General features: G+C 36.2%; 1 protein-coding gene across 4 annotated transcripts in view; it reads right to left on the reverse strand.

Annotated features, from left to right (window-relative positions):
• Window positions 1-16,403, reverse strand: part of LOC136239421 (F-BAR and double SH3 domains protein 2-like) — a 155,669-nt gene that overhangs the window by 102,700 nt on the left and 36,566 nt on the right. For 3 of the 4 annotated variants that reach the window (XM_066030151.1, XM_066030150.1, XM_066030152.1), the window contains 2 exons: window positions 14,799-14,844; window positions 12,320-12,408 (listed from right to left, as the gene is read on the reverse strand). In XM_066030151.1, the coding sequence (XP_065886223.1) occupies window positions 12,320-12,408; window positions 14,799-14,844 (135 nt within the window). The remainder of the gene's footprint in view (window positions 1-12,319; window positions 12,409-14,798; window positions 14,845-16,403) is intronic. The other variant, XM_066030153.1, reaches the window with a different exon arrangement.

The following is a 16,403-nucleotide window of genomic DNA, read 5'->3' on the forward strand; positions in this document are numbered from 1 at the left end:
GACACCAAATTATGTTGAATAGTAAGACTCCGGTAAAAAAAAAAATATATATATATATATATATATACAGGGCTTGTACACTATAAACAGGCTGTAGGACCAGGTGTCCTACTGACCTTCAGCCCTTGTGCTGTAAAGCCTTAATAAAGAAACTTATGTCCATTTGGTTCCACAAGGGATATTTTGAGATAGTAAGTGACTCTCTAGAATTCCTATAGATATAATTATATACTTGAAATTGACAAGGAGAAAACATCCTGACCATCTGGCAGACTCCTGTAAGCGTTGGTCAGACTCCTGTAAGCATTCAAGCATTAATCAGATGGCTGTAGGTTCGAGGCTGCCCAGGTCCAGTCATGGTTTTTTTCTCCTTTCTCCACCTTTTCAAACATACTTTATGTAACATCTTTGAACAGGCTGTAGGACCAGGTGTCCTACGGACCTTCAGCCCTTGTGCTATAAAGCCTTAATAAATAAATTTAAAAAATAAACCACCAGTTTTGTTAATAGGATTTGAGACTGCAATAGATAGTGTCATCACCTATCCTTCATTACCACTGCAAAAAAATCATTTTAACATTAATACAACAGATAGCTATATCTACCATGATCATCTCATTATGACTAAGGTAACTAACTATCAATGTGAATGATTGAAGTTTACTGCAACATTAGAGTTAAATGACTGCTCTATTAGAGTATCTTGATTGGTAAATATTCTGCAGCTTGGCAACCTTCGACACACAGGACTTAGCTTGATGCCACATTATTGACACAAAATTTACATACCCTGTTATCATAACTAAATTAAATGTCTCTTTCCATACAATAGCCTGCCAAATACTGTAAGACTGTACGCTATCATGGCACCTGAAAACAACTGCAAAAACCTACCTAGTTCGCACCACTTCCATTCTTTTCTCAGCATTATTTCTAGTGTCCAAGGAAAGGATAAAAAAAGTTTCAGTCTTTTAGTTTTGGGTTGGATAGAATTACACTAATTTGATATGCACTCCCAATAAACATATTAATATACCGTAGGGAGATTTTGTGTACCCCAATGCAGAATTTCTCCTATAGAGTTTGCAATGGGTGTGTCAACCTTATGCAAATATCACGTAAATATTTTTTCTCTATGAAGCTATTTTTGAGTGGATGAGTGGTCCAGACTCCAGACAACTCAAGCTTTTCCTCACGATTTTCGTGTCTAGTTAAGTGTGTATAGTGATGGTGAAGAACTGTTGTGTAGTTGACTGCCACAAAGTACTCATAAAGGGGAAATTTTCATTCTATTGGCTTCATAAAGTATCCTGTGGAGCAAAGTAAATGGATAGCGGCTGCAAAATGTGATAACTGGGCTTCTAACACTAATACTTGGATCTGCAGTGAGCACTTTGTGACAGGCCAGAAGAGTAATGGGTCATTCCATGTCAAATCAACAAGGAATTTAGGGTCACCTCTCGGATTTTGACGAAACTTGGTGTGTTTGTAGTACCTGTGGTGCTTATCACTCATGCAAATTTTTAGCTCCATACATTCCATAGTTTCTGATTTATGACCACAAATATTTTGAATATTTCATGAAAATTTGGTCTATCTCTGGTTACAAAATCAACTGCAATTTTGTGCTGTGTAAATATTTTTAAACACAGTTTTCACTGATGGAAGACTGTTGATTGACCTTTCCAGTGATCCCTAAATTATGGGATATCTACTTAATTATGGTTCAAAAGTACTTCATTGAAAACTTTAATCCTTTATATTTTGAAAAATGCTGCTTGAAATTTTTCACATACTTTTGTGAATAATGATTGGGTCATAGTCTATGTTTGATAAAATTTTTGTGGTGGGACCACAATGGGCTCAAGAGATATAATGAATTATGTTGTGGTATGTGGAGGAATTTGCAGGCTATTATTGCTGTATTGGAGTGTACACCTCCAATAACCACTCACTGCCAAGTTTGTCTTACAGAGTGAAGGTGTCTAGGTACATTGAAACCTGTATTAATGACCACCTGTATTGAAAGACCATCCATAAGCTGCAGCTAATTTATACTTTAATTTGATCTTAATGTATAGCACCAAAGCATCAATCTTTTCTAGCAAATCCAAAAATGGTCCTTATTAGACAGGTTGACTATAAATGAGATCATCATGCGTCCATAAACACATTAATGGTGTACCATCTCTTCAGTTATACCTTATTTATTAAGTAAAATCTCGCCGTAGTGCACTTACATACATATCCCCACTCTACACTATTCAAGTTACGTACATGGCTGCATAGGTACAACAGACCTCCTCAATAAGGATATCTGGGTACCTTGATAGCCTCATGACCTCACTTTGTAATTGTACGTACATTTTGGACCCAAGACAAGTCTGTGGTTTCTCAAAAATGAACACTTTATCAATGGTCCAGGGAATAGAATAGTTACACTGTACATAGTAGATGCATTACTTGTACCAAGAGTTTTTATATTATTAACACTTGCTTGCACCTCAATGCGTGATTTATAGTACTGTAATTACTAAAATTAATGGTTTTCAAAGTATTTTGTGTTCACGTTTTTGAAGGTCAGTACAGGTAAATGTTCAACATGTTTACTTCCTATGTGAGTATGTGTATGAATTTATGACTTGATCTTCAAAGTGGTCGTGAATGTAAAGTAATGTAGTAATTAATTTCACACATTGAGGTACAATTAATGCATGTACGTATATGGCAAAATCCCTCCATTGTTAGGAACATAATAAAGTGCTCATATTACAGAAGCTACAGAAGTATCTTGGCCAAATGTACGTGCATCGCTATAGATTGGGAATACATGCAGTGCATAAACAGGTGCCCTGGTTATCAAGGTATCCAGGTATCCCTTTTGAGGAGTTCTGTTGTATGTATCTATGCAGCCACATATGGAACTTAAATATGGCCAAATCCACTACAGTGGGATTCAACTTAATAAAGAAGATAATTGTGAAGAGATGGTACAACATTTACATGATGTTTAGGGACACATGGTGATCAGATCTATAATTTATAGTCAACCTGTCTAATGAGGACCATTTTTGGATTTGCTAGAAAGGGTTGATGCTTTTGTGCTATACATTAAAGAAGTATAATTTAACTGCAGCATATTGGTGGCCTTTCAATACAGGTGGTCACTAATACAGGTTGCAATGTACCTAGACACCTTCACTCTGTAAGACAAACTTGGCATTGCCTTGTTGTGAGTGGTTATTGGAGGTGTACACTCCAATACAGCAATAATAGCCTGCAAATTCCACCGCATACCACATCATAATTCATTATATCTCTTGAGCCCATTGTGGTCCCACCACAAAAATTTTAACAAACATAGACTATGCCCCAATCATTATTCACAAAAGAATTTGAAAAATTTCAAGCAGCATTTTTCAAAATATAAAGGATTAAAGTTTTCAATGAAGTACTTTTGAACCATAATTAAGTAGATATCCCATAATTTAGGGATCACTGGAAAGGTCAATCAACAGTCTTCCATCAGTGAAAAATGTCTTTAAAAATATTTACACAGAACAAAGTTGCAGTCAATTTTATAACTAGAGATGGACCAAATTTTCATGAAATATTCAAAATATTTGAGGTCATAAATCAGAAACTATGGAATGTATGGAGCTAAAAATTTGTATGAGTGATAAGCACCACAGGTATTACAAACACACTAAGTTTTGTCAAAATCCGAGAGGTGACCCTAAATTCCTTGTTGATTTGACATGGAATGACCCTAATGATCCTTTGGCACCCAACTATATCTCCACAATATATCCACAGGTTAAATCATCTGCAAAGCAAAAACTGGAGAATAGTGCTTCTGTATTTAAATGAAGACAGGCAACCAAACACAGACAGCTCTATGCTGTGCAACAATGCCCAGTAGGGAAGAGAATGAAGGAGAAACTGAAAATGGGAATAAAAACAATGATAATGATGATGATAAAAGTATTATACACTGACCCAGGTGAAATTAATGATGTCTCAGACATTGCTGATAACAGAGTAGCTACTGATGAGATAGTAGATGACATTTGTGATGACTTTGAGGATGACGAAGCAATTATGATGCCTTTTCTGAAGATGCTACAGATCAGTTTTCAGGTGCGATTTTTGTAAAAGGCCTGGAAGATGAACTATTGACATCCATGAAACATTGTAAACATCAACATAAAGCTAACAGCAAAGGTGGTCAGCAGAGAAAGCTTGCATAATGATGATATAAAAGTTCATACTAGAAATTGTATTTGAATTTGTAACTGTTGGATTACCTGATTCATTTGCAACATTCATCACTCAACAGTATGTCAATACTTTAGTAAGTGGCTCAATGTGTTTTATACAAAGTTGCATGTTTTTATAAATTTGCCAGAGAAGAACAATTGCTAAACACTATGCCCATGGTGTTCCAAAAAGATTTTCAAAGTTGTGCTGTCATCATAGATTGTTTTGAGGTTTTCATTGAACGGCAAACCTCACTGAAGGAACAAGCCCAGACAAGGTCAGATAACACCGCTAAATTCTTGATTTCTGCTCATGGCAAGAATGGCACAGATCTAAATGCTGGTGGAAGCCATGTACATGCAGGGAAATGCAAGGGAACTATTGTTTTACTAGGGTATTGGTTTCAGCAGCAAACAGGATTGCAGCAATATGCGAGCAAGCTTCTCCACACCCTGCCATGCAGGTATAGTGTGCTGCCACCACTTCTCCAACTGGTTTACAACACATCCATACCTTAAAAGGTAGAGCTGACAGTGTCTATGAATGTTTCACTGTAGAAGTGTAGATGCACCTGTTGCTACCATATATTGAAGTTACAAGTATGTTGTTGATTCAACTAATCATAAAGAAGTTATAGCCACCTAGGCCTTAACATTTCATGGGTATATTCACTAGGCATACTGTTCAAATAATTGTAAACGTTGCCATAACAAACACTTCACCAATTTACCCACTCTACACTTCCAAGTGTAGCCACCTCTTCGTTCCATTCGACAGTACAGATCTTGCTGACAAACCAGTAGAGATACTCTTCTTGGTATCATCTTTTATCAGCATCATTCCATAAGTCGGCGAAGTATGTACTTCGAAAACGTCAGACCACTTATTTCACTTCCTAATCCACTCAAAAATGGCTTCACTGTATTCAGGAGATATTTGCGCAAGGCCAACACTCCCAGCAAACTCTCTTTATATGGGAATGCTTACCCTTGTTTTGCATACCTACACCATGGCACTTTCCCACATTACATAGGAGTAATCTTGCATACCCAAGTGTGCTACGCAAGCTTCGAGCCCTATATACACTGTTGTGTCTTGATCTGGTAAAAGATAGGATCATTTGATGTTTACAATATTGTCGGCATCTGTGCTGTTAGCTTTTGGTGAACTACATCCTCCAGGATGTCTCCACAAAATATCAACCTACTAGATGTAAAAATCTAAGTATGTGTCACGTAGTACATGTAGCTTCAGTAACCTGATCTTTAATACACTTCTTCTCTGAATCTGAAAAAGAGGGGGTCCAAAAATACATTTTTGTTCCAACAAATAAAGGACAGAATCAGTATAGCGATTATTGAATTTCCTCATCTTCAGTTTCATAATTTTTACAAGTCTACAATCACTGTTACAGTTAAGAGGCATAACATGGAATAGCGAATAACTTCTAATGCCCCAAGTGCATCAATACTTTCAACAAACGGTCTTCATTGTTTTCGCAAACAACTCTATGTTGTATTGGTTGGCATTACTTAAGTTAAAGCAGTTTTAGTACAGAGTGGAGGTTATTGCTCCAAAACTCTTGGCACCATAGTAAATTTTTTTCCATCAAGTGACCACACCATTGACTGCTCGTGCCCCAATGCAATTCATTTCTGATGTGGATTTTTCAGACTGGTTGAAGTGAGCTACAAGCCCCTTAGATTGACCTGTAAGTCTGGATATATCTGGAATTATGGCTAAAACATGGCAGCATGTAACACCAAGCAAACTGATACCAGCAGTGATATTAGCCCTGTTCTCTGAGTTAATTCCATTATGACAAATTCCATTCTGATAGTGCATCATTAATTTCTTAAACAATGTTTTCTGCAGTACAGGTGTCAGGAAACACATGCACAGATACATATCAGAAAGTTTTGCAGACATGATGAAATGAACAGTTAAAGCTCCCTTAGCACACAAAGCCCACATGTCAGTAGTGATTGAATACTCCACATTATTCAACTGCTGTTGGACTTGTCCCCTCCTGCTTATACAAACTTTGCATGTGGTGTGCTAAAATAGTGCGGTTAGCATCATGGCTCAAACATATAGGTGTCAGAATCCTGGACACCTATATGTTAAAATAAAAGCAAATACCATTAATACCATTAAAATCCTTCACTATAAAATAGCAAAACAGAATCAGTTAACCTCTTCCACATTGGATGGCCCTTGTACTTCAAACAGAGCTGGAAGCTGGTTTTCCACTGATGTACTTGTGGATTTAATATTAGTTGATACTCTTGGGCTTTTTTCTAGAATCAGTTCTTCTCCATCACAGTGCCTACATGAAAGCGCAGGTTTGAAGTGCAGTATTTCTATTACACTTAAAATACTTCTTATAGCAATGAGTAACTTCAATTCATTTTCATTTTCTATCTCTCAATGTACTGGCCGTCTTTATCAAGAAACCAAAAGTACAGATGTTCCATATTTTGTTGTTACAATGAGGTTTTCCTGATTTGCTTTCTTCGTGGTGAGTCCATCATTGGATATAATGGCCACCATTGTTGTCGACACTTTTCATGGTATCCACCATTTCTGTATATGTAAGCAACAAATGTATTATTTGAACACTGAACTATAGTACGTATGCGTTGAGCTGAATCCTCAAAAACATTTAATAACTCATGGATGCAATTACACATGATCTAGAAATCAGGCTCACTTGTAGTACTGCTTGACACGTTAAAATATTTCTAAATCTTTTTGTTTAAATGTCTGACATATATATTTACGGCTTAACAAAATTTTTACAATACATTTCCTATGGGTAAGCCATATAAGTACAGTGTCCATTACAGCCCTTTCCAAACTTCAAATGAAACCAAACCGTGCGTGTCTGCTGTTGACAATTTTGGAAAAGCAATATCGCTATTATGAATACTATTGATATGCAATTAACAATTAGTGAAACAAGATACATGAATGATGGTACTGTAGCTATTTCAACAAAGCTATGTGGTACAATGGAATGTTACTACCGCCTGTTTCATGCTAAAGTAAGGATTTTCCACATAGCTATGTTGTAATAGCTACCATCGTTCAATTTAGGGCTGAGCAATTGCAAAATTTGCTACTTTATTGTAAGATGCAACATATTAATATTATTACTAGGCCCGAGGCAAATACAACCAAGTACAATCACCGACGGGACAACCTACTGATGAGGCATGTACAAACAGTGCAAGGCCAACGCAGTGTGTGCAGGTAGAAAAAATGCACAGTAATACAATTCTAGAGGAATTGGCTGGCATATAACATAAGGTATGCATTAGTATGTAATTACAATCAGTGATTATCTGACCATGGAGATGTGAGAATGCACTTTAAATTGTGAGAATCATGGTATTGAAAATGATGCCTACAAGCAGTAAAGCCAACGAATACTTATTACATTAATTTTATGTAATTGTATACAATTTTGTGTTACATGATATGTTTAAATGAGGATGGATTAGAGTGCTAGATTAAGAAATGGCTGAAGTTGTCAAGAGCAAATCACAGTAAGATTGGGATAAAAGCAGAGTATTTCAACTGTCTGTCACTTACAAATGATATCTGAGTTATGCATATTTAACATGAGCTGGGCCATTTGTACTAAAATAATCACACAATGCCGCGGATATGCTGCAAGACCAAAAAAAAATTAGGAGAACAAATGTGGCTGAAATGCAATACCAGAATTTCATGGATATGTCAATGTGCACAAGTACGTGGAGCATTGCTAATGGTGGCAGACTTACCTACATATCAAGACACACGGTAGTGTGTCATGCGACCCAAGAAGCCAGCGCGCCACACCGTGAGTACATTTATAGGAAGAAAGTAAAAGCGATTTTCACACCTTTGTAGCTCCGTGATTCCTTATCCGATTGAAACCAAAGTTGCTACAGAAGTGCCCGCTAGTTAGGAGAGTCCACATTCAAAATTTAAAGACAATCACTCCAGCCATTTCCGAGATACAAGCAGCCAAAATTTGGGCTTTTTTTTCTTCGTTTTTTTTTTTTCTTCTACTTTTTTTCGCACACTTTGCAAAATCCTCCATAAAACACGAATGCGTGCTCCAATCGGGCTGAAATTTGGCACACTTAAAGGGCTCATTAAGGCGAATCTCAGCACCAAGTTTGGTAGGAATCCGATGAACATTCACGGAGTTATGACCTATTATTTGCGTAAAATTAGGTTGAAGGTATGTCACGCCCACAGGGTAAACCGCTTGAAGGAATGAGCTGCAAATTGCTATGTAGATGGAGTAACTATCGTAGGAGTGCCTTTTTGTGGTTTGAAAGGAATCCAGTTAAAGGCCATTGAGATATGACACAAAACTCAACCTGTGTCAAAATTATGCGATCGATTTTTGTGAATAAAAAACTATTAGTTTTTACGCCTACCAGGGAAACCGCTAAGAGCAGTGAGCTGAAAATCGGTGTGTAGCTGGAATAATTACCATAGAAAGTCCTTGCAGTAGTACAGAAGAATCGGATTACAAACCACTGAGTTATGATTCCAAAGCCAACTACGTGTAGCATATGCAAGATCAAGATACTCTAATAGAACAGTCACCCTAATAGAGCATTCGGCTACGTTTATAATTTACTCCATTATAGAATTATATTACATTGCAAGTTATTCTGTAGGGAGTTCAGCTACAAACAAGTTATCCTGTAGTGAAATCAGCTAGAAGAAGTTACCTTGTAGAGAGTTCAGTTACAAAGAAACCATCGTCTAGAGAGTTCAGCTACAAACAAATCCCGCAGTAGAAAGTTCCACTATGAACAGATCACCTTGTAGAGAGTTGAGTTAGAAACAAGTCATCCTGTAGAGGGATCAGCTAGGAAGAAGTCACTTTGTAGAGAGTTCAGCTACAAAGAAACCACCATGTAAGAGAGTTCAGCTGCAAACAAATCACCTGTAAAGAGTTCAGCTACAAAGAAGTCACCCTGTAGAGAGATCAGCTAGAAACAAGTCACCCTGTAGAGAGTTCAGCTAGAAGAATTACATTGTAGAGAGTTAAGCTACAAAGAAACTGCCATGTAGAGAGTTCAGCTGCAAACAAATCGCCCTGTAGAGAATTCAGCTACAAACATATCACCCTGTAGAAAGATCAGCTAGAAGAAGTTACCTTGTAGAGAGTTCAGCTACAAACAAGTTATCCGGTAGAGAGATCAGCTAGAAGGATCACCTTGTAGAGAGTTCAGCTACAAAGAAATCACCCTGCTTCATCTTTTCTTCTTCCTGTGGTAAAGAAAAAAATGATAGGTTAAAAAAGCCCTAAAGCCGGCCATGGACCATACAAATACAAAAAGAAGTGAAATTTAATCCAAAACAGCCAAGCTGTAAAAAAAGAGTGCAGCCCTCAAAAAGGCTATGGTGAAAAAAGATGTGAAATCCAAGGTGGCGGCCAAGAAATGGCTGTGATGGTAGAGTTAATGGTAAAAATTTTAATAACAACAATTCAGGTGAATTTGGTGCCGCTTGCAGCTTGGCTGTTTTAGATTAGATAATAATAGCAAGCACAACCATGCACACAGCAATTATCAGCCTAAGGGCACATTTTGTGTATGTTGTGTTTGTTCTCTCCATCAGCATTCAGTACGTGGGATGCAATTTAGCAGTGAATAGTTTCTCAGGGCCCATATCAGTGATTAGTCTGTGCAATCCTGGCACTAAAAGGCTTCAGGTGGAGAGCTACTGTATGCATCATCACACAAATTTACCAGCTGGAAACTGTGCCTTCTTCTCACAATGGCCTGCCAGGTGAGGCTTTCTCCTATCCCATACATGAGCGAAGGTACCCTAGTTATGCGAGACTAAAGAAACAAGATTATCAAAGTGTTTTAACCAACACAAACTAACCTCCAGCAATTAGTAGTAACTTCCAATTATGCTGTTTATTAAGCAGGCATAGCAACAACTCGTCTTCCAATCGAAATAGTCGCTGTTGCCCACTTTCAAACACAAATGAACAGTGGTTCGCTTGTCTAGTGGGCGTCACGTGCTAACTGTTTTGATGGGTGTTAAATAGAATTGTCATAAGTTTCTATCACCTCCACAAAAACACCCGTCCATTATACGATTGTCTCTTCATACAACGTGGATTCTATTCCCGGTGAATGCGAAGCCTGAGGCCTTGTAGTTTTATCAAACATTATTAATTTATTCATTCATTAATGACGTAATTTTAATTGCATTTCGTATTATCTTTAGTACTTGGTTGTACTGTATAATAATTAACACTTTACAGTAATCGGCACGGAAGGTCTGACAGTATCAGAAATATGATAACTATCATGATGTTATAACTTTACATGCATCAGTGGCATTGAGTATGCACAACTTTGTATGAATTATTCATTTTAACAAACATGGTGAAATTGTGCATACTTGTTTAATACAAATAAGGCCATATTAAGGTACAGTTTAATACAAACATGATAACAAATAATAATATCCTTAGAAATTCAATGGTTTCTTACAGGTAAGCTATTTAACTACTGTAGTAAGATTTATTCACAATGAACTGTCTCAGAAGTGTAGACTTGCTTTCCAGATCAAGTTCTTCCACAAAAGTATGTGTCACTATTTTGAATTTGCAGTGTCACAATATCACAATTATTTATAATACATGTCAACATCACAGTTCTCAGAAACAATCACGATTAATTCCAGAATCAGTACAATCCCAGCCCTATCAATCATACACCGTATTTCTTGTTTAACTAGTTTTTACCAATGAAATTCTACTTCATTAAATGTACCAGTTTGCTAAATTCTTTCTTCATAGCATAGCTATGATATACATGCATGGCTGTGACTGCTTTATTAGAGTACTGCATGGCTGTGACTGCTTTATTAGAGTACTGTAACTCAATCTCCATGCCTATCTCAAGTAAGCTTTGCAATAGATCAAGAGGTGTGGTTTCAATGTCTTGATTTCTACAACAAAAACTGTAGATGATTGCATCTATATCATTAAGGAGCATGGTCACAAAACTCTGTTGTTTCAGGGTGTGGTGGCATGTCCTGCTCACTTAAGGGGCGTGGTAACAATGCAATCATTTTATCTGATAATCTGTTGTAATGTGGTAAAAGCTACAAATTACTGTCACACATCACCAACAAGAAAAGTTTCAATATGGAAAATTAACTCCTTCAATATGGCTTCCTTGCATGACGGTTATGTAAAAGGAAAAGAGCAAATGGCAGACACTCATTGGAAGAAGAACAGGCACATGTTGCAGAGATAAAATTGAAATGGTGGCTGTGCACTGCTTCATTTTGGTCTCCAGCCTTGCAATTGTGGTAAGGCAGGCAGACAGGCAGAAAGGCAGGCAGGCAAGAATATAGACAAGCTACTGTAGCAGATCAAATATTAGGTTATGGCAATAATTACAATTCATATATTTCCGTTTTCTTTCTTCTAATACTGAATTAATGATGCTACAGATGCACTAAGACTATTTCTCAAAGGTACATTTTGTTGCAAACAGTATTTCTATGGTATGATGGTATACGTATAACAGTGACAGGCCACTGTTCATTTTATTGGATTGTGAATTTCAGACTCGAGATCACGTGGTTATACCAGGGTGCAGAAAGTCAACAGGTTATTCTACGTGGTTGGAGTGATGGAGCTACAGGTGTAACACTGGTAAAGGAATGGAGAGAACTCTACTAAATGGTACTACAATCTGTTTCATACTATTGCTCAGGCTAACACACAGAATGCCAATAGGGAGGATTTCAATTATATAAATTATAATACAGTGGAACCTGGATTATCTGAACTAAAAGGGGGAAAAGGGTGTTTATATAATCAAATAGTAAGTAAAATCGAACTTCCATACATTTACATATATAGAGCTTTGCTCAACTGCCCTAATAAAGCATACACTTTTTGACAAAATACTCTAATGAGCAGTCAATTTGGTGTTCGAATAATTGAGAGTTTGGTTAACTGGTGATCGGATAATCAAGGCTCCACTATAATACAGCATCTAATGTACCATACCTATTTTGAGCTCGATCAATACCATCTATCACAGGTGGTTCTCCAAATTTACGCTTTGTAAGAAACTGCTGAGACAGTTTTTGCAGAGCCTAGCAAAGTACATACAGCACACACGTTTATATACTGTTACATAGGGCTAAAACGAATATTCTAAATGAAAGAGAACGAATATTTTTAGTCAAGAACGAATAATAGAATATTCTATATTTAGTGTAACACTGAGATACAGTGTATATGTGTTATTTCTTATTATTTGTATTCATTTGTAAAACACCATTAAAATTTGATACAGTATATAGGCAGCTTTTGAAATGAAGTAAAAGTGTCTAATGATGTAGCTACTAGAGGTGTACCGATAAAGATTTTTCAGCTGTATTGATATCTGATTAATGTGTACCTAAAAGAGCTGATACTGATTATATACCGATTAAATTACTGTATATTCATAAATCAAATAGAACTACAGGTGTAGCTACTACAAGATGTATATTCTAATGATTTGTAGCATTGAGAAATGTAACTTTACTATATTGCACAACTACTTATGGTGGTGTGGCCTCTATTACACAACCCAGACAATTAGGCACCACAAATATTTTACAATGATACATGCTCCCTTGTCCGGATTACTCCGTATTTTGATTAGTTACCAAGATGGCTGTAATACACAGGTGATCACTTTAGTTTTCCTGTAGTGCAGTTTTTTATTCTTAAAGTGCAGCTAACAGCTACTGTTCTGGGTAAGAATACTTTAACACTAATAGCAGTACTCACACGCGCAGTAGTATGGCTTCTCGTAACTTAGCGTTTTATAGAATAGTGTAGAGAGGCTTTCTGTTTGTTTGTAGCGAGTAAAAAGGCTTTTGATAGCTGGCCATGCAAACTAATAGATTCATACAGCGTTTGTGCCCATTATTACTGAATATGGAAGGAAAATCTGCAACCAATCGCGATCTGATCACCCTCGCGATTACCAATCCGATTATTGGTACATCTCTAGTCCAGTATCTGATGTTGTAAAGACTGACAAAGATTCCTCATTACTAGTGTCCGCCATCTTTACTGTAATTTCGAAGTTTCGAATTCAATAATTCCTTCGAACGAAGTCGAATCGAATACGAATTCGAATATTTGGTATATTCGTTTTAGCCCTAATACTGTATTGAACTGTACCAAAAAAACAAAACTAATTGCAAACACAAACAGCAATATTGAAATACAGCTATATGTATGTACATGTTATTAATTTTTTGAACATATCAAGGGTATAGCCAAAGGAGGCTACAGATGGTTTGGTTTAACTCCTTCTTCCCAGAGTCAGAAATTTTTATCTTAGAGTTCTGGTGCACAATTGATTAAATTCCGTATTACAAGTACGTCGAAGGAAAAATTAGGAATTTTAAATTGGATTAGAGTTCAAAAAAAGTAGTAAAACAAAGGAATAGCTAAAAAGCAATGAAACAAGGAAGGTTGCTTATACCTGCAGATACATTAGTGGACATTAAATCCCTAAACTTCTGTCTTTTTCCATGACAGAATTAGGGATTAAATGTCCACTAGTACATATGTAGGTATAAGCAACCTTCCTTGTTTCACCACTTTTTTCTTTGATCCCTAATCCAACTGAAAAATTGTAATTATTCCTTCTATTTGCTTATTTAAGCCAATAAAAGAATTTTATGTAGACTAACTAATTAACTAACCAATGACTCTCACTAAGCATAACTTGACAATGGATAAGGCTACAGACTTCATTTCTTTACTGTTCGACGATTCTTTGTTCCACAACCACAGAATGTACAGTACAATACATGCATAATGGACTTGCCTTTGTTCTCCTTTGCATTCTAGTTCTTTACGTAAGGTGTTGATTCACGATAGCTTGATGCGACTTTAGTGCTTATCTCCCATATTTTCCAGTGACTGGATTGATTGCTGATCATACTGTTCTTCATACATACTGTTCTTACATATGTACCCTTTTTATGACTGGATTGATAGCAGATTGTACTGTTCTTCATACATGCTGTTCATACGTACTGTTCTTCACACACACCTTGTATGATCATACTGTATCGTACTGTGCATACCACACTGATCTTACTGTTATTCATTTGTAATGCTATGAAATGGGCGGAGCATAGCTGAAAACAATGCGCAAAGGCAACCTTCTTACATAATGGATTGAATAGAAAACTTTTAAAATTCCATAGAAGCTTTTTGGCAGGGTTTGGGGTTGATCTGAAGACATTTTTCAGCTTGGCTGTGACTAACCAATGCTGCCAAGCTGTCATGAAGGGAAATTGAGGTTTGCTTTGCAATCTTGACAGGAAAAAGCCTGATCATTAATATACAGTGCCACTGTACTGCATGATATCACAATATAAGCATTGCACTATTGCATTGTATCACCACAATTTATATCACGCATCGTGATTATTGTGCTATCACTACTGTACATACACAGGACACAACATACCTGGCCATATTCCTTTTCAATAGCAGAACGCTGCTTTGAAAACAGCCTAAAGTATATATTACATATGTACAATAACAAACTACAGTGTGAACTTAATAAATATAGTTTATAGTAGTTTTCATTAAGAAACACAAACTTATCAGGACGCAACTACAGCAACATACAGTAGGTGATATGAAAAGTTTACATTTCATTATTTTTTTAAATTATTACAATAGGATCCAAAAATAAATTTACTTCACCACCGTTTTATATAAAACATTAGTAAAAAGAGTAATTACAAGTATTTTTAAAATGATCGCATTATTGTGTAATCACTATCAAAAAAAATTTGTGATGCTACAAAAATTATGATTATTAATTAAAATGATGTTTAAAATTAAAATGCTGATCACATTATGATTATTTTATGATCATAAAAAACCAAAATGTAAACTTCACCTACTGTACAACACAGCCTATTCACACGTTGATAAGTAATATCAGTTGTAAAGCATTAGGACAGTACTGTAGTATCAGAAAATATCACCCAAAAAACCAGCCTTACTTTTCTTTCACAACAACTTGAATTGGAAGTGTATTTGTTAGGTATAACCAGGTCAAAATATGTGCTCATAGCAACCAAACACACACAGTTTCAACTAACTGAAGTAAACATAATACGATTGTATGCATGGCTATCCTTTGTATGGTTATGAATTAACATCAGTTAGACCTGAGATGTAACTTTTACCTGCAGCAGCTTACCTTTATCCTCTTTAATGTCCTATTTCTTTCTATAAATAATTGCTAACACAACAATAAAACTCGTAATTATTTTAATCGACTCCCTAGACTTTGGAATGCTCTCTCCCCAATCAACATTGATCTACACCTCAACACAATCAAGTCACTGATTTACGATCACCTCTGGAACCATTTTGCTGAACACTTTAACCCTAACAATTCATGTACATATCACTTCCGCTGCCCTTGCTATAATTGTTGTAAAATTGCTACTACCCCTAATTTTAATACAAATAGTTAGACCATCAGTGTAACTTAAGTAACTAATAATTAATACTGTAATTGTACCCTATTGTGTTGAACTGTAAAGCCTTTACTATTACTATTACTATTATACTACTGTGAAGGTGTAAATTTTTAGGTGGTGTATCCATAGTTTATTGTACTGACCTCCACATTTGCAATGGGAATGCTATTATTCCCTTAGTAAGTGCAGTAGTACTTCTTGTGCTGGTTATTTATAACAACATAATAACATACATACATGTATGTAGGTACACTCACTGAAATGAATATTGCTTTTCAGAAAATTAAATTTATTAAAAAGCGATGTGACCTTTGATTTAATTGATACACATTCAAAAAAATAATTAATTTTACTGGTATCACTGTTGCCATTGTTTCCTCACTGTACCAGCCTCATTTTCCTTCATAAAAGTTTGTCAGTATTGGTTAGGATCACCATGCAAACCCAAGAATATCTTCAGAGCAACAAACCCTTCCAAAGGAGTAGCCAGGGGGTTAGGACGAACCCCCTTTCAGAGGCAGAATTTTATTTAAAATTAAAAATCACATCAAATTTTATAGAACTGGAGCTCT

This window comes from Dysidea avara, chromosome 11 (assembly GCF_963678975.1).
Source record: "Dysidea avara chromosome 11, odDysAvar1.4, whole genome shotgun sequence".
Lineage (NCBI taxonomy): Eukaryota > Metazoa > Porifera > Demospongiae > Dictyoceratida > Dysideidae > Dysidea > Dysidea avara.